We start from the raw sequence: 27,358 nt of genomic DNA on the forward strand, positions 1-27,358 counted from the left end.
CTGCATCTGCTGCTGTCATTTCTGAAAAGTCACATGTGTGTTGCTTGTTCAGTGGGATGGGAATACAGCTTTCTGCAAACTTTTATGATCCCTCTGGTTTCAGTTCGTCCATTTAACTCACTGTCTGTGAGCCAGGATCCCAGGAAGATAGTGTTTTTTTTTGGTCATTATCTGAAAGATCATGACCACGAATGGGGGTTGGAAGGTAAATCAAGAGCTAAACCAATCACAAGGGTTTGGTTAAAAACCCCTGATCATGCACAAAGATCTCATCCACGATTTAGGCTTTACCTTTCCCCTTTAAGTCTGTACAATTTACTGTATGGAAAAATGATTAAATCAGATCAGATTACATGTAATTTTAATGATCCTGTAGCAAAAGTGGGTCAAAAAAGAACTGGCTATAGATAAAGATTAGAATAAATAGAGAGTACTGAAGATAATACAATGAAAGAACATACTGATAATAATAGAAAAAAGTGGACATAATCATGATAAAAAACCGAGGAGTTGCAAGCTCATAAGCTTATAAGATGTTCTTACAATATTCATAATATACAGATTTGCCCTATGTATGTGAAGTGATTTTAGGGAACTATATGTTCACACTGAGTTGTTTGTCTTGACAAATTATTATTATAATTGACATCATTTCTACAGGTACCTATTTTGATAAACGATAAATGGTTTCAGTCATTTTAAAATCCCATAATATACCAAATCTGTGAGGATTTGCTGTTTTACCCTGCGATGTTGGACAAGCTTAGATATGAACTGAATTTCACCCTACATGAAAGTTTGAAGCATTTTCAGCTTTGTATTTATAACCAGACAGACGTCAGGCAACTCTGTACATCACAGAGATCCTCATAGACGGGTTGCTATGGATACAGCCACAGAGATACCGTCAGACTTCTCCCCACCTAAACTAGATGATTGTGGTGTCCCGATGTGTAGCTACTTTGGATGCATTTACTCCCCCATAGGAATATATTGTACTTGGGGAAAATACAGTATATTGTAGACTGAGGTCTACTCTTGAACAGTACAGACACACACACACACACAGACACACACAGACATGCATATATGCACACACAGAGGTTACGTTAGTGATGAGTTGTGGACAATGTGTGTTACATGACCTGGATTTCAGTAGCTAGCGTAAAAGCTGCAGTGAGAGCTCACGCGAGAACAGAACATGCTGCAGGGAAGCCTTTACTCCTTCGCTGCCCACAAAATGACTACATAGTTTGGACACACACACACACACACACACACACACACACACACACACACACACACACACACACACACACACACACACACACACACACACACACACACACACACACACACACACACACACAGAACAACGGACACACACACTGTTGAATGCGCCTAATGAAAAGCGCAGAAATGACTGAAATGTTTTGATTCGGCACAGAAACAAGCCGATGTTGTCGTGTGATCTCCTGACCCACATTCCTCCTCACATTTTCATCTCTCTAACCCTCTGAGGACACCGTACCCGCTCACTTAGTATCATCTAATGAGATTAATTTCACTCATTAATTTAACTTAAAAACACAGCGACATGCAACCACACACACACATGCAAACATCACCCTATCTGTCTGTTTGCTGCGTCTCTTATCAGTGAAGAAAGAAGGCAGTGATTCCCCTCGGGGGCGGTGGGATGAGTATGGGTTCGCCAAATCTCAAAGGGTGATGGCGTATGACTATGAGACGTGTTGTTCACTCCAGTGCTGAGTTGATGCTGTGAGGCAGTGAAGGTACAAACAGAGTTAGAGCTTGTTGCTCACCTGTTTCTCTTAATCCAAACTCATTGAACTCTGTGGTAAAAGAAACAGCAACACAGGACACACATTTTGAGGTATGAATCACATACAGTTTGTTTCAGGGCGAAAATCTTTATCATGTTCCCCAGAGGATGTTTCCTTCTGACTGTGGTGCTCTGCTGACTTTCATGCAAATTTGATTAGTCATTTATACCTGCAAAATGCATCACAATGTGCGTCCTTATGCTATAATAGGTATCCTTAGATTGTACCTCTGAAAGCCTCTATGAGCTGCTAGCAGGGCTATACAAAAGTCTGTACAAAAGTCTTTCTCCTTCAAGTCTCTTAAAACCTTCCCATCAATTCAAAGCTCCCCAGTGTCGACATGTTTGATTTTACAAAGCCATAATTTAATATTACAGCATGGTAATTCAGATTGTTAGGGTTATTTTACACGTTATTTTATCGCTTTATTTAGAAAGAATGTAGCTGTTTCAGATTGTCAAATCCCAGTGCATTGAATATTATTGCATATCGCTCTATGAACACTTGGAGTAAATGTATAGATTTTAAATTGTCATCTTTGTTTTAGATTTTCACATTACCTCAGCTCCCTGTGGATACCTACACCCAAGTAAATCAATAACATGTCTCCGGTAACAAGTCCAAAAGAGATAATTTTTCCCCTACATGCATAGGAACACTGTGGTTTTTATCCCACTGCTGCAGCAGCTGCTCCGTTTCCCCCCAATATACTCTGATCTGACAAAAATACCTCCTCAGTGTTCCCCAATCCTAATCTGACCCAAGCAGGGTCTGTCAGATGTGATCCAAGGTCAGTGAGGAGAGCTGCAGGTGCATACAGGAGCGTGTGATACTGTATCTAACACTGATGAATAAAGGCCTGCAGAATATATAGGTCACTGTGCCCACAGCGCACTCTCTCTCTCTCTCTTTATCCCTCTCCCTCTCCTCACTTTGACTGCAGCTAATGTGAAGTCAGATGAGATGAAGGAGCTTCCCACTGCATGTGTGTGTGTGTGCCTGTGTGTGTGTGTGAGAGAGTTGATAGGAGCAAAGAAAGCAGGTTAAGAGTTTTGCTGGAGGAGAGAGCGAAGCATTGAAAATCATGAAACAGAAGAGGTGGAGTGTGTGTGTATCTATGTGAGTGTGTGAGTGTGTGAGTGTGTCAGCGAGCGAGCGAGCGCCACCAGCCTCATCCTTAAAGAAACTTCCTCTCCCCCACGCCAAGTCCTTGAGAGATTATACTACTGACGACGAATCAGAGTTGGTTAACCATGCTCTACTTCTACATTACTCTCATTCCGTCTCTCTCTCTGTCTGTAGGCTGGTCTCTCTTGCTCTCTTTCTCTGTTTTCTCCAACTAGTTCCATGTCTCTGCTCTCCAATAATGAATTATTTAACATGAAGTATCCCATTTAAGACAGTCTTCACAAAAAACGTATTGTGTGTGCATTGGCTTCACATACAGTACACTTTGTGCATGCATGCGTCATTTTTCGTGGGTGTAAAATGTGTGTTAAAACCCACCAGGGGGGCAAAGGAAGGAAAAGACAGAGTTTTTTTTTCTTTTCAAAAAGGTTGTTTTTTGGTCTTCTTCCACTTCCGCTGCTTTTTATTTCAGTCGCTGACATACTTTCTTCTCATAGTATCTTCTGTCTCTGAATCATTTGCGAATGGGTTTTCCCGCATGGTTTTCTCTTCTGTGCTTTATCTGCTGTTGAAGGCCTTTTACATGTGAAAGCAGCTTTGGTATTAGAAGCAGTTATAAAGCCGAGAACAGTAGCTCAGATGTTTATTTGCTTTAATCTTACAGTGGAAATGTTCAAGCATTTTTCAGGGAGATCATCACTGGAGATAGATCATTATTTAAAGGGGCACATATTTTACCCAGTTATAAAGCGTACTACCATGATAGTGTGTTTATTCTCTCTGTTACATCTATATGTGAATGTTAATATTCATAAATGATTAGGGGAGCAATTTTTTTAGTTAAGCTGACTTGATCTTATTGCTTAATTTTTTTTTTTTTGCTGAAATTTGAAATTATTGAATCAGTTTAAACAGAAAAATGTATTTATTCATAAGAGTCAGTCAGTAGCAATGATACTGCTGCTACTGAAACATACCATTACATGTTAATCTATACAATTATACAGATAATGTCATTATACTACATTAACAGAAGAGCAGACAGACAATTAACACAGTAAATTGAGAAAAGCAAAAATGAAATCTCCAAAAGACGCTCAAGCTCTTATACAATATTACTGTGATTTTGAGTGCATCATTTAGCATTTGAACGTTGGCTTTTATACTAAAGTCAGATTATGTGGAGGAACAATGCTCCAAGTCAAGGTACCTGCTGCAAACCCAAATTCAAATCGGAATAAAAACCAGGTTTTTGCACTAAGATTAAAGTCAAAGAAGCATCCAAGGGTGTTCATTTATACATCACAACTGTAGCTGCAGCCTAAAACACCCAGCTTACCTCCGGGCACCAGGCATTACATTAAACATGTTTTACTTTAAACAAAGGGAATTAATTTTGACAGCTGAGATCCAGGCCTCCATTTTAGTCACCCCAGTGTCCTTCTACTTATCACATGTGAAGGGTGTGTGTGTGTGTGTGTGTGTGTGTGTGTGTGTGTGTGTGTGTGTGTGTGTGTGTGTGTTTCTTATCTTCGGTTCCACTATAATTTTCCCTGGATTTCAAAGGCACGCTTGACTCTCTGACTGAAATTGCTCTTTGTAAGCCTTCAATTATGGGCAGGGGTGTCAGATTGAGCCATTTAGGCATTAAGTGAGTCTGCGTGAGTGAGCACACAGGGATCCGTGCACATTAGATAGACAGACAGAGAGATAGATCTGGAAAAAAAAAATATATATATATATATATAACAGACAGAGGTGATGTATCAGATGTACAGTATATGGAGTTTACAGGAAACAGCAATAAAGAATAAAAGAGGGAACAGTGGAGAGGGATAAAGAAAACGGTAGGTGGTTGAAATGTGGGGAATACAGTGCAAGGAGAGAGGGGTAAATTAATGAAGAGTGGGATGGAGGACAGTGAGATAACAGAGAGAAAGGAGCAGCAGATGACAGAGAGGGAGACGGGATGAAAGAGGAGTGTTATACAAAGGGAAAGAGAAATGAGCGAAATAGAGGAGTGACGTTGCGACACACACACACACACACACACACATACACTACAAAAAGAAAAATTCAAAGTGAGTGAGTGTGGGAGAGAGGGATTTAATTGGTGAGAGAATGATTTAATGGGGTGAGAGTATAAAGAGATGGGGGAGAGAAGCAAATGGACTTTGATATAAACTTCAGAGACTTTCTGTGTTTCCTTCTCACAGACAGGAGGAACACACCCAGCTCTGGTTTTACAGTCAGTATGACAGTGCCTGTGCATGTGTACAGCTGTCCAAACCATAACTAACACGCGTGTTAATGCATCTCATCATTACTCAGACAAGCATGTCTCCCATGCACATCAGACACCGAAAAGTGCGTAACAAGACACACATGTAAACACACATACAAACATGTGAGAGCCATGATTGAGCGCAACAGAGATTGTGATGATTTAATTAAACCTGCATTAATTGTTTTTGGTCGCTTGAGGGCTGTGGAAACAAGCTGCAAACACAACACTGACTGATAATGTCGTACTATTGATATTGTGAACTGCAGACCAGTGTTTTAGGTTTTCCTTCTTGTCAGCCTATTTTAGTTGCAGCAGCTAGTTATTTGTCTCTTTACTGTTTGGTGGTTATCACTCCAGACTATACACTTTTAAGGTGAAGTTTTAGCTCATATTTTCATTGCTCACATACAGTAGTAACCTTTCTGGTGTTTACTGCCTTGGGCCTGAGATGACGCCATTAGAACAGTGAGAATGAATCAGAGCGGGACAGTCGCTGGCTGTAAAACCAAAACAATGAGCTGGAAGATGCTCAAACACGGTCAGGCTGAGAGGAACCTGGGAGGGATGGTGGACTAATAGCAGGTTTGTCATTCCAAGCATCCCCTTTCAAGTAGTCATTTGCTAATATGAAAATATTGATTCTTGCAGGTGCAAGGAAAAACACAATAATAGCATTAACTTTCAGTTTGAAAATTCAGTTTCCAATCATCAAATTGCAGTGAAAGTAAGATAAAATAGTAAAAAGAAAACAGAAAATGTTGTGGTGCTGCAGTTTACTTAATCACAGTTTCTCTTCTATACAGTGGGGGAAATAAGTACTTGATCCCCTGCTGATTTTTGCTCTTATTTCACTTGATCAAATGTAACGTGTAAATGTGTTTATAACCTTTACATGATGACATATGTTCTGGATTTTTTTGTTGTTATTTTGACTCTCTCTGTTCACATAAACTTACCATTAAAACTATAGACCGTCCATTTCGTTTTGGGGGAGCAAACTTACAAAATCAGCAGGTGATAACATTTTTACCCACTGTTTATGTGTCAGTATCAGTGCTGGCTCCAACACTCATGTAAATATGTAATGGTGCCTGGATTAACATGTCAGAACCGTGACTTAGCGTCGTGACTTTGCAAAAGGTGAGGACAACGAGGTGGACGGGGTTGTAGGGAAGATGATGAGCTGTTTAATGCAGGACGAGGGATGACTGGGACATTTCATCCCGGCTGAGTGAGTGGGAAAGGTTAGAGCCCTGATGAGCAGCTACCAACAAAGTCTCCACAGGACTTCTGTACTTTAACAAAATGTAACAGAAAAGAGAAGAAAACAACAAGCTGCTGCAGCATATAGCAGTTCAAGCTGGGATGAAACTGTCATGTTCTCGAGTTGTATTATAGTAACATACGGCTCACAGGTTTCCATTTGTAGTCCACACACATTTTATTTGCAGACAGTTGGCGATGACAGAAATGATGGTACCATTTTTTTTTTGTTAGCCCTGAGAGATCTCTGTCTGCACGCAGCAGCTCCGTGCAGTAAAAAACGGTGTTACTGGAGTGAAATAGATTTGTTTAAGAACAGGATGGCGGAGCGCCTACAGCCTGCCCCCTCTGCCACTCTCAACAGACTTTCAGCACATCTGTTACACTGACACACACACACACACACACAAACATGCACACATACAGACACATGGTGAAGGCTGGCATTGGGGCTGAAGGGACATAATCTACCCTGTATTGTAAAGGCCGTTGTTTCTATACTTAGACAAGTAGATAGAACAGGGGTGAATGAATGACCTTTATGCTGGAATACAATCACAATCATCTCCCGCACCAGTGCGTGTTTGGACTGTATACATGGGGGGAAAAAAAGAAAAGAAAAAAAGAGAGAGACAGGGATCACTGTAGCGTCGTGTGTGTGCCTGACCTGAATACACACCGAGCTGCTTTCACCTGTCAGGTCCTGCCACATCTGATCTGTTACACTCTCTCTTCTTCACAATCTTGTTCTCTCCTCCTCCTGCTTCCTCTTCCTCTTCCTCTTCTACCTCTTCTTCGTCTCCATCTATTTCCCCTCTCACAGCCAGGCTCTCCACCCTGTCTTGTCCCTGACTCTCCAGTTGCCATGGCGATGGATGACATAAATGAAATGGGGGGGTCTGGGGAGAACAAGGAGAGCCACAAAGCTCTGTATTGTCATCATTTGGATTTTCATCATGGTTGCAACACACTGGCTTTGTTGGCATAGTTTAATTATCTAGTCACCCGCACGACCAGCCTGACTGGAAATCAAAGTGTTGTGGTTATATTTACCTCAGAATGAACAGATAGGAAGAGGAAGAGGAAATGTTGTGATGGATTTTTTCCCCCCATTGCACTTGTGCAAGTAACACCAACATAATGAACATAATACACAATGCAATCCTACATAACATCACTCACTTTGTTCAGCACAGCTGTAAAAAGTTCTCTTCTGAAATTCTTGGTGGGAAAAACTAATTATTATTATGTTTAAATACATTAACTACATCATAAAGTGATGACCAGTGACTGACTGTGTGTCTTGTTGTGTCCCAGGTGTTGTACTTGCAGCAGGCCGAGGTTACCAGGGAGCGGGTGTACGCGATGCACCAGACCAGCATCGATGGGGTGGAGGACATGTCGGCGCTGGCCGAGCTGCACGAGGCTGCTATCATGCACAACCTGTACCAGCGCTATCAGAAGGATAGCATCTATGTAAGTGAACGGATGTCAAGCCACATGGTGTCTGTATGTGTCTGTGTGCATATCTTATTGTGCGCCCCCACCCCCCACCCACCCTTTCCTTTTCCCGTAATCTTTACATGAGTGGAGCTTTTAGTGAGGAGCACAAATCATCTAATCAAACCCATCTACCACTCTGAGGACTGAGGCTAACGTAGATGGTCTGTTACGGTTGAGCTGACAGTGCCTTCATGCTAACCAAATGTCAGACCTGACAGGTTAATTGAGGTTAATGTACAGAGAGTGTATGCATTAAATGCATACCATAATGCGTGGTGATACTCTACCTTCTACTACAGTCATGGTGCGTCTCATTGTTAGTCATCCCTAAAATCTTCATTTCCTTAAGACAAATAACGAATCTTTACACAGAATTAACAGGGGTTTCATTTAAATTAGTGTATTTAAATGATGGCCCTTTCTTTAAATTATGTGATCTATACAGACAATGAATGTCAGTTCTGTAGATTAAGTTAGGTCAAGTATAATATAAGGATATTACAAACTGGAATTATCTTGTAGTTGGCATGAAATAGCGAGGACGACTGGAGAAATGTGAGCGCCCAGTCAGCAACTGCAACAGTAGTTTTAGTACAGTCTCTCTAAAGGGCTTCCACTGCACTCTGCATCATACAGTAGGTGACAATTGGAAAAGAGCCATCTACAACACAGAGGCTGTTGAGTTGGTCCTGGGTCTAGAGAGTCGATGACTCCTCAACCACAATAATCCACCTTTAAAGGTGTAAAATTCATACTGAGATCAATAATTAAGATAAGAATAAATACATAAACCTGGTACAGTGTGATCACAGTTGTTGAAATGTATGGTATGGTATGGTACTGTATGGTGATGTTATGTTGAAAGTCAGACATTCGGGAAGTCTGGAAACCTGAGGATTACCAGACAACAGACCAATAACATCCGCCCTGGGTGTGACCTAATCTAGATGATGAAATATTGTCCATACACGGATTTTCCTTAAGCTGATCATAAGCATTTACCCAGTGTGGGTCATCTTTCTGTGCTGCTATGTATTCATGTATTCATGTGTGTGTGTGTGTGTGTGTGTGTGTCCTTTAGCACAGATTTAGATGTGTGTAGTAGAGAAAATGCACAGACAGTGTAATATGACACAATGGAGGGGATGCATGCTGACCTCCAGTGTTTTTCTTTTGTTTCTAGAGCAGGACGATAGAAAACAAGGCGACTGTTAGAAATTGTTGGAAATGTAAATCTGTCCTCCCTCCTCCATCATCTTAACCATCTGACCTTAGCTTTCTAATATCAAATCTCCATCTCCACCCTGCTGTTTCCCCTCATCCTCCACTCCAGATTAATATCAAAAAACACAAGACTGCTTTAATATTTTGCCGTTTATGCACTGTATGTGTTCCTGAGTAGTGGTTTGCACATGTGTGTCACTGATTTGTGACTTGGTTGCGTACATGCAACGTGTGTATTTGAGACAAAGAGTAATGAAAACAAATTTAAAAAAGACAATTAAAAGAAATGAAAAGGTACTAAAGGTTTGAAAATAATACAAAGATAAAATCTGAAATGTGACATATTGGATCTTCTCAGACTAATATCGGCAGCATCCTGGCAGCCGTCAACCCCTACAAGCAGATCTCAGGTATGTACGACCCAGAGAGGGTGGACCTTTACTCCAAGCACCATCTGGGGGAGCTGCCGCCGCACATCTTTGCTGTGGCCAACGAATGCTACCGCTGCATCTGGAAACGCCACGACAGCCAGTGTGTTCTCATCAGGTGAGGTTACACACACACACACACACACACACACACACACACACACACACACACACACACACACACACACACACACACACACACACACACACACACACACACACACGGCCTTATGCCTGTTCACTGAAAGGAAAGTCCTTCAATACCATGGCCATGATATTTAAGAGTATGGTTTATGTGGGATCAAGGTACAGTACACCCCTTTGACTAAATTTTGGCCTTATCAAGTTTAGACTAGAGTGATGGTGAAGTTGCCTTTTCACCCCTACTGTCTTAAACCATCACTTAGCTTATAATTAATAGATAACTGAACGCCCTGGTGTGATGTATTGTGTAGATTCTTTTTTCAGAAGCAGGTAAACACCATTAAGATGTTTGTTCTTGCAGACAAGCTCCTCTAATATATATTTATATGTATAGGTCTGTCTGTCTGTGTTTGGTTTGGTTTGGTTTGGTTATGTGGTATCTAAGTTGTGTGCAGGTGTAACCTGTCCTAGGTTTATGAATTGTTATGTTTGCTGTGGCATTGTAATGTCTTGAAAACATGAAAATTAAAAACTGTAATCGTAAAAAAAGAAGAAAAAGAAAAGTCCTTTGGCTCTCAGGTGATTGCAGCCTGTCCCAGAATGCACTGGGCTAGAGGGTGCTTCCATTTTTGGAAATCCCAGCTATTCTTACTGTCCTACTTACCCCGAGTTACACATGCATTTTTCATGTCTTTGCACGCAGTCTGAATGTATATTTAAAATGGTGGTTCAACATGATGGGACATACTGTATGCTTAAACACTTTCTTGCTGAGATTCGATGAATGTAACTCTGTGTATTCAGTGTGAAGCTACAGCCAGGAGACTGTTAGCTTATCACAGCGTAAAGACTGTAAACAGGGGAGACAGTTAGCATGTCTTTATCTGACAGTAACAAGCTGTTATTTGACTAGAAGGAGTGACTTCAGTTTTACACTTGTATAGAAACAAGTTCATAATGTGTTCATTCGTTCGGCTTCACTGGCGCAGGTATTTTGTTCCCATCTGGATGAAATCATGGTTGTGTCTCTGTTAGTAGTGAATATTAATGAGCGCTCTGCCACTATTAAAAAACAAGCCCATTAGATGAAGTTGTTGAACGTCTCCTGGTCTGCTCTGTTAACTGGTTTGATCTGGTTTGGAGGGTCAGACATCTCATCGTGCTTTCAATTACACTCAGGCAATGTCTCTCTCTTGGTGTCGTGATTGAGAGAGACGGGGAACTAATGTAATATCACTGAAGGTATCAGAGCTCAATATCAATTAGACAAACCAGACCAGTTTGAGATATGGGAATGTCAGAAAAGGTCACAGTGTTTTTAATTAAAATGGGGTGTGTGTGTGTGTGTGTGTGTGTGTGTGTGTGTGTGTGTGTGTGTGTGTGTGTGTGTGTGTGTGTGTGTGTGTGTGTGTGTGTGTGTGTGTGTGTGTGTCTGTGTGTGTGTGTGTGTGCGTGTGTGCATGGTCCAGTGGTGAATCGGGTGCAGGGAAGACGGAGAGCACTAAACTGTTGCTGCAGTTCCTGTCTGTGATGAGCCAGAAATCAGCCGGGACCGCTCCATCAGAGAAGAGCACACGTGTGGAGGAGGCCATCGTCCAGAGCAGGTACGGTACATCCTGAGGAAGATTCGTGACACTAAACCTTCCCTCTGCTTTTACTGCAACAGTGATTGAGGAGAAGACCAGATCAAATCTTATCTATCTGCATCACTTCATTAAGTCTGAAGTCGGTTGAAACAAATCTTGGCCAGGATTCAAGTGTCTGAAGGACATTTAAAACCATGGTAGATCTGAAAGATTTTTTATTAAGTCTAGGCTGTCAAGTACCCATGAGCAAGCCCAGATACTGTGGGAGAACTGAGTATGCAGTGTTCGTATTAAGCCATTCAGGATGTGTCTTATTGTTTTCATCTCAATCAGATCATTTTTCCTCTATAAGTAAAAGTCAGTAAAACTGTGTTACATTTGGAGAAACACAGTTGAAACACGGTTGATGTGCTACAGTATATTCTGAATTCACAGATAAATATAGATGCAGCGAATCTTACCCGAAGGTCTTTGTTTTCCTCGCAGTCCGATCATGGAAGCGTTTGGTAACGCAAAGACTGTTTACAACAACAACTCTAGTCGATTTGGGAAGTTCATCCAGCTTCACTTCTCTGAGGGCGGCAACATCCAGGGAGGCTGCATCATCGACTGTATCCTCATCTTTACACTAACAAAGTGGATTTGAATAATTTGTATTTCTTATTTGTACATGCCGCATGATGTGCAGATACACAGTTTTGATTGTTGTTTCCTTGACTCTGTTTTTCAGATTTGCTGGAAAAGGTAAACGTGTCTGGGGCTGCAGCCTGTTTGTGTCAAATCCAAAACTTATTTAGTGACTTCTCTGTCTTGTATCGTGAATCATAACGAAATGTTAATTGAGGCTTTGCTGTTTTGATTTTGCTGTAGAACCGTGTGGTGCGACAAAACCCAGGAGAGCGAAACTACCACATCTTCTACGCTCTGCTGGCGGGAGCTAGCAAAGAGCATAAAAGTAAGAAAAACTTTGTTCACGTCTTCAAATATTGACATTTGTCGTCCAGAAACTTATCACATTTTCCCACAGAAACCTGTGTATCTTTGATTTAACACGGTTACATGAGCTTTACATGATTTAGAAATGAAAATGGTTTATTGGAGACTGCAGGAAATGCATTTGAACTCTGGTCGACACAGATAATTTTCTAATCAACCAAAGTATGGTTGTATAATGTCACTATGTCTACGCATAAAAAGGTCAGTTAATTATCTAAATGCGCATCCCTCCTACTGTCACACTGACATTATAAATCTCCTCTCTCAGGCCTCAATTTCCTCGAGGATCCTGCTGAATCTTTCCACTACCTCAGCCAGTCAGGATGTCTGAAGGACAAGAGCCTGAATGACAAAGAACTGTATAACAGCGTCATGGTCAGTTTATCCACATTGCTGTTTTTAACTGTGTCCAGTGTTTTTTTTATTTACTGTAGTCATGCATGGTTGAAAATGTGCTTTAGATTTTGTTTTTAGATTTATGGACATAGTGCAGCATCAGAGGGGCAAAGAGTAACTGTAACGTTAAATGCAACTGTTAAGAGTCACGTCCTTGTGTCTTCTTTAGATTTCATACAGAAAAAAACGTGGGAATATTGTTTGTTTTACAGTAAATCATGAATTATGTTGAAAAAGCTAAAAATAAAGCAGAAATGTATGACTGCAATGATATACAATATAGTATATTGTTTTAATCCTCTCTGTAACTGAGCCAACAATTGAGTGTGAGAAAGTACAAGCACACAAGCACCTCGTCATCTGGTGGTGATGAATGCTTTTCCTTGCTCTTCTCCGTGTGCAGGAGGCGCTGAAAGTATTAGAGTTTACAGAGGAGGAGATCAGAGACATGTTTAAGCTGCTGTCAGGAGTCTTACAGCTGGGAAACATTGAGTTCATGACTGCAGGAGGAGCACAGATCACCACAAAACAAGGTCGGTGAAAAGCTTGTGTAAAGTGAGCAGGAAAATTAAAAGTGATGATGAGTGACAACAGTGTATAATGCATCTTTGTCGGTGTCTGCAGTGGCCACTAATGCCAGTGAACTGCTGGGCCTGGACGCCTTCCAGCTGTCTGAAGTCCTGACTCAGCGATCCATAATACTCAGAGGAGAGGAAATCTGCTCCCCGCTCACTATAGAGCAGGTATATGTACACATGTGTGCACACATTTATCCACCCGGTGTAGATCGATCACTGCCTCTTTCCGTCACACACACCCATCCTGACCATCCGTCGGGGCCTCGTTCTCATTCTTGCAGGCTGTGGATTCCCGGGACTCGGTTGCCATGGCGTTATATTCCCAGTGTTTCTCCTGGATCATCCTCAAGATCAATCAGAAAGTCAAGGGAAAGGAAAACTTCAAATCCATCGGGATCCTCGACATCTTCGGCTTCGAGAACTTTGAGGTCAGATCTCTTAAAACATTCATCGTAAACTGATGCACATCTTTCATATGACTTGCGTGTGGACCGGATCCAGAGCTGTAAATAAGACGTTTTCCATCCTTCAATCCAGGTGAACCGCTTTGAGCAGTTTAATATCAACTACGCCAATGAGAAACTTCAGGAGTACTTCAACAAGCACATCTTCTCTCTGGAGCAGCTGGAGTACAACAGGTGCACTTATACAGTATATCTATACAAACCTTGATATTATTAAGTAAAATCATTGCAAATTCACTCACCACATGAATGTAATATGGATTCAGCAAGGTCATTTTCATAATGTTCTTGTCTGTGGATGAAAATTAGTCAATTAAGGTAATTTTAGTTATTTAGTTCATTTCATGAGGAAGACTCATTGAAAATGCAGAGCTATTATACAAGAGACACTTGTTTCAGTTTAAATTATGCTCAAATCTCAGCCAGTCTGCCGAGTTTGAGCATAATAATTGTACATTTTGTTCATTTTGGATGACAGTATCTAATTAGCGCAGGAGTTCAGTCGGAGTAGAACATGATTCTCTCAGTTAACTGTGCAACCACACTGCGTTTCTAGGAGACGTTCAGGTTGTGTGTTTGTTTGAGGATCTTTTTCAGCAGCGTCGGCCTCATGTGCCAAGCATGGCTGTCGACTCTTTGCTTTTGCTTAACCGATGTTTTGTTGAATATGCACAGATTGTACAGTCAAATGCATTTAACAGCAATCCTGCACACTGGTTTCCTATGCGTGATTGTTTGGGTTTGCTCTCCTCAGGGAGGGTGTTCAGTGGGATGCAATTGACTGGATGGACAACGCAGAGTGTCTTGATCTCATAGAGAAGGTAATGAAATTATTATTACACAACCTGTGACATTATAAACAGCATGTAGAGATGAAATATTCAGAGTTACTGTAGCTGTATCCTCTGGGCATGTGGCCAGAAGAGTTGAAACGTTGGCCCACTTTAACGCAAAGATGTTGCAGTGCCAAAATTCAGTCTTTTCTGGATCAGAGCTGGGTTGAAGTGGGTTAAAATAAAAGCTGCTTCCCTGTCAGTTAAGAGCTGTGTTGGACGCATGCCTCAGTTGCTGTCTGGAAAACGATCTAATGATATCAGACTGATGTTTTGGAAAGTGGTGCTGATTTGATAAAACAGATGCAATAACATGATGCTTTTTTTTTTTTTTACCTCCTTTCTCTCTTAGAAACTGGGCTTGTTGGCGCTGGTGAACGAAGAGAGTAGATTCCCCAAAGGAACAGACTTCACTCTGCTGGAGAAGTTGCACAGCAGACACTCTGTGAGTTATTTACTCATTTGTTCATGAACTTCATGCATAATTCACAAAATCTTTGAGCTGCTCTGAGGCTTCTAAACATCACATTATATTTGAGTTTCGAGTTCCCCTTTCTTGTTTGCTGCAGACAAACCCTTACTATGTGAAGCCCAGACTTGCTGATCATCAGTTTGGTATCAAACATTATGCCGGGGAGGTGAGTTATACACATAACTTACTGTTCATGTTGCAATGTGAAGTCAGGGATGTTTATAATGAACCTGTGTTTCCATCAGGTCTTGTATGACGGTAGAGGAATCCTAGAGAAGAACAGAGACACATTCAGAGACGACATCCTAAACATGCTCAAAGACAGCAGGTGAGACATTCACATGCACTAAATGAATTGTAAATTGGGACTGTGATAAGCCAGACACTCTATTAAGCAATCAGTTCATTCCCTTTGAATGTTAATTACATCCTAAATTTATGTAGTTGATAATCTTTTGGAGCAAATTTATTCTACGCTTTCAGTCAGTGGATTCAAACTGTCCAGGCCACATCCAGAATTTTAACTTTTCATGCATTTAAAACATTCAGAAATGTGTTTCTAACACTGTAGGATGAACTTTCAAACAGGTCTGAGGACCATGTTTCCCCTCAGAAACTCAACAAAAATCTTATCCTGATATGTAATTTCCACTTCCTAACAACATTATGTCATTTATACAAACAAACAGTTGATAGAAATCAAGCTACGGTGAATTTCTGTTTTGATTTTTGAACACAGCTTGTGCCGATCATCAGCTTTTCTCCTGACAGAACTCATCATCATATGTACATTTGTAACCCACTATGTTTCTGTGGCTCCACAGACTGGACTTCATCTATGATTTGTTTGAGAAGGTTGGCAGCAGGAACAACGAGGAGAAGATGGGAACAGCCAGACGCAAACCTACCGTGAGCTCCCAGTTCAGGGTGAGTTATTTACGCAGTTCATGTACTTTGATGCTTAACTTCATGCAGAAGGACTTGTGAAAACAAAGTGCAGCAAAGTGACATTAATTCCTCTTTCTCTGGCTCCTCAGGACTCCCTCCATTCTCTCATGGCCACCCTCAGTGTGTCCAACCCTTTCTTCATTCGCTGCATTAAACCCAACATGCAAAAGGTCAGTCTCTTGGTGTCTCACAGGACGGCTGCATATCATCTCACAGGGTGTCATTTTGATCTTAAAGCTTTCTTTTTTCTTTACTTGTAGAATCCAAATGTGTTTGACCCAGAGGTCGTCCTGAACCAGCTGAGGTATTCTGGGATGTTGGAGACGGTGAAGATCCGTCGTGCTGGGTTCCCTGTCCGCAGAACTTTCAAAGACTTTTTCTCTCGGTATATAAATCTGAATTAGTCTTTGTTTTTTTTTCTTATTGAAAGTGAGAATGTCTTTGAATTGATTTCCTTTTGTGCAACTCTTTCTTGTTTTCCTTTCTTTTCTTGTGTCTCACTCTCTCCTTTCCTTTCTTCCTGCCAGATATAAGATCATTGTGAAAGAAAAGGTGGCAGCAACTGGAGATGATAAGAAGAGGAGTACGGACCTTCTCTTCAAATATGACAAGACCAAGAAGGAGTGGCAGTTAGGCAAGACCAAGGTAATATTTAGGAGCTGTTGAACAGCACCAGTCACAGCTCATGATTTAGATTACTCAAAGTGATTCACACCATCCTGTTCACCCTTTTTTCCTGTAGGTGTTTTTGAAAGAGTCTCTGGAGCATCGCTTAGAGAAAGACAGGGATGAAGTCCGACGGCAGGCTGCTATGAAAATCCGAGCTCACCTTCTCACTTTCTCCGCCAAGTGAGAACTGAAACAGAAATTTTAGGCATTTTTAAACAACATTGCAGCTACGTGACAATGTATTTATTACATGTGTTCCTGTTTTTCGCCCACAGGAAACACTTCAAGCGGGTGCGTGCCAGCGTTGTTGCCCTCCAGAAACACTTGCGCAGGCACATCCAGCGCACTCGATTCGTGAAGCGACGCAAAGCGGCTCTGGTGCTGCAGAGGCACAGGCGAGGTCAGGTGGCGCGCACTCGCGTTCGAAAGCTCAGAGAGGAGAAGAAGAAGAAGGAGGACGAGCAGAGGAAGAAAGAGGAAGACGAGAAGAAAGCCCCGGGCGAAGGGGAGCAGACGGAAGCGGCTGAAGGAGCAGAGAGCAACGACAAATCGTCAGAGGCAAGTTTTTATGTACACAGTCCCACCAGGGGAGAATTGCAGCTTATTCTGCGTTCTTTGATTTTCATACTAATGCAAATGTCATCTGCCCTCAAGGACCCGGAGACCCGGCAGATGGAGGAGATCCTGCAGTTGGAGCGAGAGATCGAGCGCTTGCAGAAGAAGAGGGAGGACGAGGTGTCGCAGCTGTGCGAGTCCTCGAAGCAGGAGCTGCAGCTGCGCCGGGACGCCGAGCTCAAACGGATGAAGAAGGAGGCGTCTCGCAAGGCCACGGAGCTCATCGATCTCTTGAACTTCGGAGGAGTCGATCCTTCTCTGGGAGCAGAGGGAGCTGAACCTGCTGCGGAGGCGAAAGCGCCGAAAAAGGAAAGCGCCTCTAGAGGTGCATCCAAAGATGAAGAGGTGGATGAGGGCTTCCATGCTGAGGAGGAGTGCATCCCTCTCCCTGACTTCCCTCCTCCGACTGAGACGGATGCTCCTCTGGATCAGGAAATCTTGGCTCAGCTCCCTCCTCCCCCTCCGGCCTTTGCAGAGGGGACGGTGCCTCCTGCTCCTGCTCCTCCTCCTCCGCCTCCTCTGCCCACAGACGGTGCACCTGCCGCCGGAGTTCCTCCCCTTCCTCCTCCTCTGCCTCCGCCCGGAGAAGGCTCTGCCGTTCCTCCGCCTCCACCCACTATCCCACCGCCTCCGCCTCCCCCAGGAGAGGGGGAGAGGAAAGAGGAGGCCAAGGTGGAGCCGGAGCGGAAGGTGAGCATGGTGGAGAGCCTGGTGGACGGAGAGGAGCCGATCTACAGCATGCCAGCCGACACGGAGTCGGATTACGACCAGGAGGAGGAGGAAGGCTCCGTCAACGCGGGTGACGACAGCTCGGTATCCGGGAGCAACCGCGGCAGCGCGGCCGTGGCGGACGAGGAGCACCCGAGGAAGTCGACCTGCACCAACGCCAGCATCGAGTCCTACAGAGGCAGCTCTGACTCTGTGAGGAGACACACTCACACGCATCCTCACACGCGTGCACGCAGATATGTATGAGCAGCTCTGCAGCGACATGATGTTCAGAGAACTGAACTGAAGGTCTAACACTATTGGTCATCTCTCATCATATACAGTAGTAGTGAATTAATGTTATTGTGTCTTATTGCAGTATGCGGACAGTGATGATGAGCACGATGGGATGATGGACACTGATGAAGAAGTGACAAACGGCAGAGTGACTTTGCTCAATGGAAACGGGCCGCCATATTTCCATGGCTACCTCTACATGAAGGGTGAGTACACTGTCTAGTTAAAGTAGTGGTGTTACACTCAATCATACAAGATAAAACACTGAGTATGTCGCAAGCCGACCAGTATTGACATTTATTGAAGAGACTAAAACTGACATTGTTTTAATCAGATATATGAATTTGAACAGCCAGCATACTGTAAATCTTCTCAGTAAGATAAATTAAGAATATTATGAATGAAAATAAAAATTACTTTATTTTTCATTAACGGTTCAAGCCAAATAAGAATAGATCAGATATGAATGAGCTGGTGAAAACTGTATTGTGATTTCAGAAAAGGGTGTAAAATAGAAGGAAACTATATACTTAGCCTAGTTTTCTCTCCTAAGCCATTTCTTCCATGCCTGATAGAGCATTGTCAGTCTATTGCTTGGTCATAACCATACGGTAGCTGTTGCAGTGTATTGTGGGATTGAGCACTATATTGGAGGGCCGTTAATAAAAGAAATAGGAAATTTTCTCGCGGGCCACATAAAAGTGTATTGCGGGCTGGATCTGGCCCCCGGGCCTTGAGTTTGACATGTGTGAGTTAAAGCATTATTATTCCCTTCTAAATTTTTACCTTAAATGATCTCCTCAGCTGGGCTGATGATCCCCTGGAGGAGGCGCTGGTGTGTGCTGAAAGATGAAACCTTCATGTGGTTCCGGTCCAAACAGGAGTCTCTTAAGTCTGGCTGGCTCTACAAGAAAGGAGGAGGGCTCTCCACCCTCTCCCGGAGGTTGTTGTAGTTATTACTGAGTGAAGCCTGCATGCTAATGAAATGAAGCCTGAATGTCCCCGCTGGTCCAGCACACAGATGTTGAGAAAAGTTTCAGTTGTACCATGCAACAGTGGCAACATGCTGCATGAAATGACCAGTTTAACCTGCAACTGCATGCAGCTTGATCACTTTTCAGTAACTTGAACAGTTGTTTTATTATATCTGAATGACCAGGTTAATATGTCTTGAGTTGTTAAACATATCAGTGTTGTGTTTGGAGTGTTTGTCTGTCTTAAAAGTTTTAAACCCTCTGCAGAACTGGGAAACTACAGTGTCCTGCTCAAGCTGATGTACTGTGACTTTACTGATGCTTTACTCACTTAGATGATGATGTACTTAAAAAGTAGATGTTTTTTAATATGATTGTAATTATTGTATAAGTTTTTAAATTGTACTAATATAGATTGCATGTATAGAGATTGTATTCTACAGTATTTTAGCTAATTCTTGTTGTATTGCAAAGAGAAATTGAGCCCAGTATTTGTCCCAATCATTAGAGTAAGTTAAAATAAACACCTGTAATGTCTAGAGTGGGTTATCTTGGCTGTTGTTTTCATTGTATCTCATTTTACCACAGAAACTGGAAGATGCGTTGGTTCGTGCTGAGGGACAACAAACTGATGTACTACGACAACGACAGTGAGGAGAAGCTGAAGGGAACCATCGACATCCGAGCTGCCAAGTAAGAGTCTGCAAGATCACACACACATTGTCATACACACTACCACTTTGTTTTCGAGACATAGTTGTATTTATATCGTGTGTGTATGTGTGTGTGCAGAGAAATCGTGGATAATCATGAAAAGGAAAACGCTCTGAACATTGTGACGGATGAGAGGACCTATCAGGTTTTTGCAGAGTCACCAGAAGATGCAAGGTGGGGTTCAGATGAAGTCTTTATGTGAAAAACTGCAACATGTTAGTATTGATTATATATCTGAGTACACTGATGTGTCATGATTTACAACAACACCTCTGTCTCTGTGCAGCGGGTGGTTTAACGTCCTCAGTAAGGTGCGTGTGTGCACTCCTGAGCAGCTGCTGGAGATGTCCCACGAACAGGCCAACCCAAAGAACGCAGTGGTCAGTCATGAAAAAATATAATATCAACCCTTTTTTTGGTGTGAAACGCCTCACTGTACACACAAAATGTGTGCAGTGAGGCGTTGTAAGGGGAGTTTATTTTATTGCTTTTACTCCTGGGGGTACAATGAGTTTGATCTAAACCAAATATAATGAAAAGGTTATGAGGAAGTTCTCTTTGTTATTGCTAACATGTCTCCACTGAAGCAATAACGCACTGCCTTTCATTAATGTTTTAAATCATTCTACACTCAACCTACAGGGAACTTTAGACGTTGGACTGATCGACTCTGTCTGTGCATCAGACAACCCTGATCGGTAAGTTGGACTTGATCAACAAAAGGAAGGGAAATGTTGGTTAACTTACTGTAGCAGGTCTGGGACCATTTTGTTCTTTGCACAGCTTTTTCATATTCAAGCTGAATACTGAGGAGCATTGAAAAACTCAAACATTGTTTATTAAAATGAAAGTAAGAAAGAGATAGAGAGCCTCTGCTGCTGTTTTGATGGTCTCTAGGCATACATAGGAAATCAGAAAAGAAGTGCAATACAGCTTGTATTTCAAAATAAAGTTACTTAGTTAGTTGTTGCCTCTTCTTGTTACCCTTTTATAATGTATTTGATCGCATGACACAGAGCTGTTGCCTATTGCTGGCTTATTTTTGCTAAACTGGGAAACTCATCTTGTTTATACAGAACACATAAAATGCTTCAGTATTTGATGGTACATTTTCTATTTATAAAACGTGTCACTTGTCCTCTGTAGGCCCAACTCCTTCGTCATCATCACTGCCAACCGTGTGATCCACTGCAACAGTGACACACCAGAGGAGATGCATCACTGGATCAGTCTGCTGCAAAAACCCAAAGGAGACGCAAGGATCGACGGGCAGGAGTTCCTCGTCAGAGGTGAGAACTCATTTTGTCTTTTAGAAATGTATAGTTCTTGTGTAATTTCATAGATAACTTTTCAACCCTGGATCTGTAATTAAAATGTTAAAATGTGTAATTTACCTTAGCTGTATTGAATCTGGATTGTTTAAGATGGTTGGTTTCACATCCTTCATTTACATTTTTTCTCCCTTCTCCTCCTCTTCCAGGTTGGCTCCAAAAGGAGATGAAGACAAATGCTAAGAGCACTTCCCTGAAGCTGAAGAAGCGCTGGTTTATTTTGACCCACAACTCCTTGGATTACTACAAGAGCTCAGAGCGAAACTCCTCCAAGATGGGAACTCTGGTCCTTAACTCCCTCTGCTCCATCATTCAGCCGGATGAACGAGTGCACAGGGAAACAGGTGAGGATGGGGGGGACGTGGCGAAAAAGACGGAAAGAGCAGAGTTTAATCAGGGATTAGACTTAGAAGATGAGGGAGTACATGTGCAAGTGTCATTCAGCTAAATTACAGAGAATTTATCTCATGTAAAACCTCCTCTTTGTGGAGATTTTTTTTTCTCAGTATGAGTAATGACTCCTGTTTTTTTTTTCAGGTTACTGGAACATCATAGTATACGGGAGGAAGCACAACTACCGCCTCTACACCAAGATGCTGAATGAGGCCATGAGGTGGACGGCTGCTATCCAGGGAGTCATAGACAGCAAGACCCCTATAGAGACTCCAACTCTGCAGCTCATCAGAGACATTAAGGTAAAACAGACACAGCACAGCAGGAGAACATTTGAAAATCATCAACAGAAAAATATGTTTTTAAGTTGATTTTAATCTTGTTTGTGCCTCCCCTCCCTCAGGAGAACAGTGTGAACCCAGATATAGTGGAGCAGATGTACAGGAGAAACCCCATCCTCAGATACACTCAGCATCCTCTGCACTCCCCTCTGCTGCCGCTCCCGTATGGAGAGGTCACCAGCCGTAAGTAATCATCATTTAGTAAGCTCCATCTGAGCTGATATGGTTACAGAGTTTATTTTTTATTTTCAGTTTATTAATCATTTGTGTCCAGAGAAAAAAATATTGAAACTTGATATGACTGGTCTTTAGGTTGTTTTTGCTTATTTCTATTTCTCTATCTTCTATTGATGTGTTATGTTTGCTGTTTCTGTGACGCTCTCTTAATTCATATTTCTCCTTTATACCAGACATTTCTCTCTCTCTCTCTTTGTTCACTCTTCCATCTTTGTCTTTCTCCACGCAGTGCAAAGGCAGCAGGGTTATGCCAGCCTGCAGGATGAGGCGGTGCGAGTGTTCAACTCTCTGCAGGAGATGGAGACTCTGGCAGACACGGTGCCCATCATTCAGGGCATCCTGCAGACCTGCCAGGACCTGCGCCCTCTCAGGGATGAGGTACTGGATTTGTCAAGAAAAGCTAAACTTACTTTTTTTTTCCTCGAGTGTCAACAGAAAATAGGTTTTATTTCGACAGCAGAGCCAAAGAAATAAAAGTAAAAAAAACAACAACTCATACTAAAACTGAAACTGTAGAACTAACCGTATATTGTTTAAGTATTACCAGTATTGCAGGCAGTATATTTCTTTTTACTTTTTTTTTTTTCATTTTTCCACAAAACAAAACAAAACATTCACTGACATAGGACCCTATGAATTGAAATACAAGTAAATAAAATGCAGTAAAAATACCATAAAGAGAAACCACACGGAGAATAGATATTTGCACCAAAGGGAATAACAGCAGTACAATATCAATCCTAGAGATACATGACAGTCTTATAATAACCCATATTCCTCTATTTGTCCTCCAAATAGAGAGTAATACATTTCCACCTTTGTTCAAAAGTGTCCATTTTCAGTTGTAGACATGCAGTCATTCGCTCCATTGTGTAGACCCTTTTCAGTCTCTGTACCCACCGATTTATGGTTGGTGGTTTTGGATCCTACCAGTTAACAGTTATCATTTTCTTAGCAATCAGTAAAAGTATCCGTAACATGTATCTTTGATCTGCAGGCAGTATTTTTCCTTTCAAATATTCCAGTGTAGTGTTTTATTTTTCAGATTTCTCAATTCGCCTCCATATTTCCGTTTTTCAGGTTTATTGTCAGGTGATCAAGCAGACCAATCATGTGCCTCAACCTAACAGCCCAGCCAATCGGGCGCACTGGCACCTGCTCACCTGCATGAGCTGCACGTTCCTGCCCAGTCGAACCATCCTGCGATACCTCCGCTTTCACCTCAAGAGGTCAGTGTGTGTTTGCATGTAGTTTGGACGCTGCTGGATTGGAGACGTCATTCATAGAATTAATGTGTATGTGTGTGATGTGATTTTTAGGGTACGTGAGCGCTATCCCGGCACGGATATCGAGCGCTACGCTGCTTTCATCGGGGAATCCCTGAAGAAGACCAAGACTCGTGAGTTTGTTCCCTCCCAGGAGGAAATCGCAGCCCTGCTGGTGAGACAGGAGATGAGCACCACCGTTTACTGCCACGGAGGAGGCTCCTGCAAGATCTCCATCAATTCTCACACCACGGCTGGAGAGGTAACCATCAGAAAACACACACACAGACACTAACGTATCACACAAACACATGTGAGGGTTAATACCAAGGCCTTATTTGTACACTTTCCTCTGTATTTTTATCCATCTTAAACAAATTAAAGGAAGCATGTAAACTTAAGCTCCAGTTCGAGACCAAGTTGTCACATTTCAGAGTGAAAACTGATGACTGTATTTTGATGTTGCTGCTGCAGGTTGTGGAGAAATTGATCAGAGGTTTGGCCATGGAGGAAAGCAAGAACCTGTTTTCACTGTTTGAACACAACGCCTGCACAGACCGAGCCTTGGAGAGCAGAGTGATTGTGGCAGATGTTTTAGCCAAATTTGAAAGGTATCTAATTTAATTATTCTTAAATCTATAAACACTGTACTAACACAGATTGAATTTGTTTTGTGGGGTTAAAAATCATAATAAATTCTGATTTAGAGATGCTTCAGCTGGTCAGTTTTGCTGTTTTGGTTCATGTTTATGGGCCTGGAGGTTTTACTTGATCCTGCTCTGTGTGTGTTTTGCCAGACTGGCAGGTAGTGAAGAAGAGGAGGAGGAAGGAGAGTGGAAGCTCTACTTCAAACTGTACTGCTTCTTGGACGTGGAGAGCATGCCTAAAGAGGGAGTGGAGTTTGCTTTCATGTTTGAACAGGTGAGATTTACTCCAATATTGAGAATAGGTAATAATTACTGCAAAATTGAGAATGATGATCTCATTCTCAGTTTTGCAGTAATTATTACTTCCCTCTGATAAAAGACAACTGCACCATGTACTTTTGAAGGATTTCTGAAATCTATATTGTTTTTATAAATCGAAGTACATAATAAATCAGAAAACTGATTAAGAGATCAGTTGATTATTCTGTAGTTTTCAGTTTGGACATCATTTCAATAAACAGGCTCTAAGAAAAAAATGCATTTTAAAAAAGTTTAGTAAGTTGCACAGAATACTGTATGTAATTATAATGTTATTATTAAATCCATTAGCTGAAGGTGGAAAATGTGTTGCTCTCTCTTTCTCTCTCAGGCCCATGAGTCTCTGATAAGTGGTCACTTCCCGGCCTCTGAGGAGACTTTGCAGCACCTGGCTGCTTTACGTCTCCAGTATCTCCATGGTGATGGGGCAGGCCGTGCTGGGTGGAGCCTGGGAACCGTTTATCCGATCGGACGTCTCCGCAATCGCATCCTCCACTCCACCAAGCCGGGCGTAGGGGCTGCAGGTGGCGCTGGAGTCGGCGGAGGAGCTGTGGCTGAAGGGAAGGCCTTGGCCGCCCTACAGAGTGCCGCTGCTGCGGGGACGGAGAAACGAAAGACCCCCAGCTTCCTGGACGGGACCCTGAGGAGGAGCTTCAAGACTGGTTCACTGAAGAAACAGAAGGTTACTTTGATTTTTATTCTTAAAATCAAAACAATATTTTGCAGTTTATTTTAATCAGTTCAATTTTTATTCATATCCCGAGGGAAATTGGATTTGCAGCAAGCATTACAAACACAAGACAAAAAAAAACAGCATCCAAGACATCGACATGTCACTAGCCACAACATAGTGCAGTAATACATTAAAAAAACAGTACGAATAATAAAAACATACTACTACTACTAATAAATTACTGTTGATAATAATAATACATAATGCTCTGCACATAGTAAGAATGTAAACAGTCTACACAATGCATTAAAGTGCATAGTGCTGCAAGAATTGAAAAAGACAAAATAAAATAAACAACACTTAATACCCAAGTGCATTTAAGTGCAGAGGCCCGAGAGTATGTCTTGTTTCCTTGACTATGCAATATCTCCCTGACGACCGCCTGACTTCCTGTTGTCTCAGGTGGAGGAAGAACAGATGTTGGAGATGTGGGTGAAAGAGGAGACCTCGGCCACAAGGACCAGCGTGCTGGAGAAATGGACCCGGCTGCAGGGAATGCCCCAGCACCAGGCCATGCTTAAATACATGAGCATCGTCAAGGAGTGGCCTGGATACGGATCTACTCTGTTTGACGTGGAGGTGAGACGAGAAGGAGAAGAGAGGAGCGATGGTGCAATAGGCTGTAAAATATTGTCTTTTGAAATCTGACCCTGACTTTCCCTTCTCTGGTGTCTCTTCAGTGTAAAGAGGGTGGGTTCCCTCATGACCTGTGGCTCAGTGTCAGCGCTGACAACCTGTCTGTGTATAAACGAGGTGAACCCAAACCTCTGGAGACCTTCCAGTACGAACACATCACCTTCTTTGGGGCTTCGCAGCCCTGCACCTACAAGATCACCGTGGAAGAGAGGGAGATGTTCTTTGAGACCCCGTTGGTAAGGGCTCATCATTTATTATTTTTACATTTTAGCTCAAAATATTACCTAGTAAATGTGACTATGTTCAAAATTGATTGAATTTGAAACATTTGTGGGGTAACAAAGTAAGAGGGGATTTATCCTCTGGGGACCATGAATGTCAAAATTTCATGTAATTCGTCCACTCTTCACAATCTCGCTGTCCTGTTTTGGTTCTCCCCACAGTAACACAAGCCATGTTTACATGGACACAAATAATCGGAACAAAATAGAAATAAAAGCGTTGATTGGAAAATTTTAATCTGAACGGGCTCATTCGGAAAGAAGCTTTCCCACGATCAAGATGGGTGGTTTATGCGGTCCATTTTCGGATCAAGATCCATGTAAACAGTTAATCTGATAAAAGTAGTCTCTGTTTTTGACCTTCATCCACTGGCTACTGTTCGTTTTTTTTTTTTTTTTTCAATGAACCGTTGCTGTTATGTGAGGGTCCTGCTGTAGCCAACCCCCTCACATAGATGCAGGAGAAGTATAAACTGCTGTGCTTGCAGTTTAATTAAAGGGAAAACCAGAAACAACAGTTAACGTTTGCAGCGCACGATATAGATCCATTGGATCATATCGTGTGGATTTGATCAGAAGAGGCAATAAGCACGTAGAGAGAGAAAGTCAGCATGGGGAGAAGGGTGAGCGAAGGAGCAATTTGACAGCGTTTGTTTACAGAAGGAAAGGCTTCTTCTACTGTTTTCAACAAATTGGACCGGAAAAACTTCACTGTGCATGTCACATTGAATTTATTCTGATTAACTGCTTGATGCATGTACACACAAGTTTTAATTGGATCAATTTCTATTTTGTGTCCATGTATAATCAGATTGTAGAAAAACTGCACATGTAAACATGGCGTGTGATGTGCAAATTGATTGATGTTTGTTCCTCTTTAGGTTGGAGAGATCACCAAGATCATGAGGGCTTACATCAATATGATGGTGAAGAAACGCTGCAGCATCATGTCAGTGACCAGTGTCACCAGTTCCTGGGCCAGGTGATCGTCCAACAACCAATCAGAGCCTTTGGTTCGTCCGGGGGGCAGCACAACGCCTCGGCCCTGCTGCATTAGTTGGTTGGTGTTGATGGAGGCAGTCGCAGCAACCAGCTAATCCTC

The 27,358-nt window shown here is 42.2% G+C and overlaps 1 protein-coding gene across 1 annotated transcript in view; it reads left to right on the plus strand.

The window, feature by feature from the left end:
- myo10l1 (myosin X, like 1) overlaps positions 1–27,242 on the plus strand; it is a gene marked incomplete at both ends in the record, with an annotated part of 43,854 nt that extends 16,612 nt beyond the window's left edge. The window contains 40 exons of the mRNA XM_083998571.1: positions 7,843–8,001; positions 9,611–9,798; positions 11,294–11,428; positions 11,897–12,021; positions 12,141–12,154; positions 12,281–12,365; positions 12,675–12,781; positions 13,206–13,335; positions 13,427–13,545; positions 13,662–13,808; positions 13,918–14,018; positions 14,599–14,665; positions 15,030–15,122; positions 15,247–15,315; positions 15,395–15,477; positions 15,974–16,076; positions 16,187–16,267; positions 16,358–16,482; positions 16,625–16,742; positions 16,840–16,946; positions 17,042–18,302; positions 18,469–18,592; positions 19,191–19,335; positions 19,949–20,053; positions 20,153–20,248; positions 20,361–20,454; positions 20,717–20,772; positions 21,221–21,363; positions 21,555–21,749; positions 21,943–22,100; positions 22,202–22,322; positions 22,606–22,754; positions 23,457–23,605; positions 23,696–23,903; positions 24,116–24,252; positions 24,439–24,562; positions 24,938–25,288; positions 25,742–25,918; positions 26,020–26,211; positions 27,138–27,242. Coding sequence (XP_083854697.1) covers positions 7,843–8,001; positions 9,611–9,798; positions 11,294–11,428; positions 11,897–12,021; positions 12,141–12,154; positions 12,281–12,365; positions 12,675–12,781; positions 13,206–13,335; positions 13,427–13,545; positions 13,662–13,808; positions 13,918–14,018; positions 14,599–14,665; positions 15,030–15,122; positions 15,247–15,315; positions 15,395–15,477; positions 15,974–16,076; positions 16,187–16,267; positions 16,358–16,482; positions 16,625–16,742; positions 16,840–16,946; positions 17,042–18,302; positions 18,469–18,592; positions 19,191–19,335; positions 19,949–20,053; positions 20,153–20,248; positions 20,361–20,454; positions 20,717–20,772; positions 21,221–21,363; positions 21,555–21,749; positions 21,943–22,100; positions 22,202–22,322; positions 22,606–22,754; positions 23,457–23,605; positions 23,696–23,903; positions 24,116–24,252; positions 24,439–24,562; positions 24,938–25,288; positions 25,742–25,918; positions 26,020–26,211; positions 27,138–27,242 — 6,246 coding nt within the window. The remainder of the gene's footprint in view (positions 1–7,842; positions 8,002–9,610; positions 9,799–11,293; positions 11,429–11,896; positions 12,022–12,140; positions 12,155–12,280; positions 12,366–12,674; positions 12,782–13,205; positions 13,336–13,426; positions 13,546–13,661; positions 13,809–13,917; positions 14,019–14,598; positions 14,666–15,029; positions 15,123–15,246; positions 15,316–15,394; positions 15,478–15,973; positions 16,077–16,186; positions 16,268–16,357; positions 16,483–16,624; positions 16,743–16,839; positions 16,947–17,041; positions 18,303–18,468; positions 18,593–19,190; positions 19,336–19,948; positions 20,054–20,152; positions 20,249–20,360; positions 20,455–20,716; positions 20,773–21,220; positions 21,364–21,554; positions 21,750–21,942; positions 22,101–22,201; positions 22,323–22,605; positions 22,755–23,456; positions 23,606–23,695; positions 23,904–24,115; positions 24,253–24,438; positions 24,563–24,937; positions 25,289–25,741; positions 25,919–26,019; positions 26,212–27,137) is intronic.
- Between the last annotated feature and the right edge of the window lie 116 nt (positions 27,243–27,358).

The sequence above is a fragment of the Trachurus trachurus genome (assembly GCF_905171665.1).
Source record: "Trachurus trachurus genome assembly, chromosome: 22".
Lineage (NCBI taxonomy): Eukaryota > Metazoa > Chordata > Actinopteri > Carangiformes > Carangidae > Trachurus > Trachurus trachurus.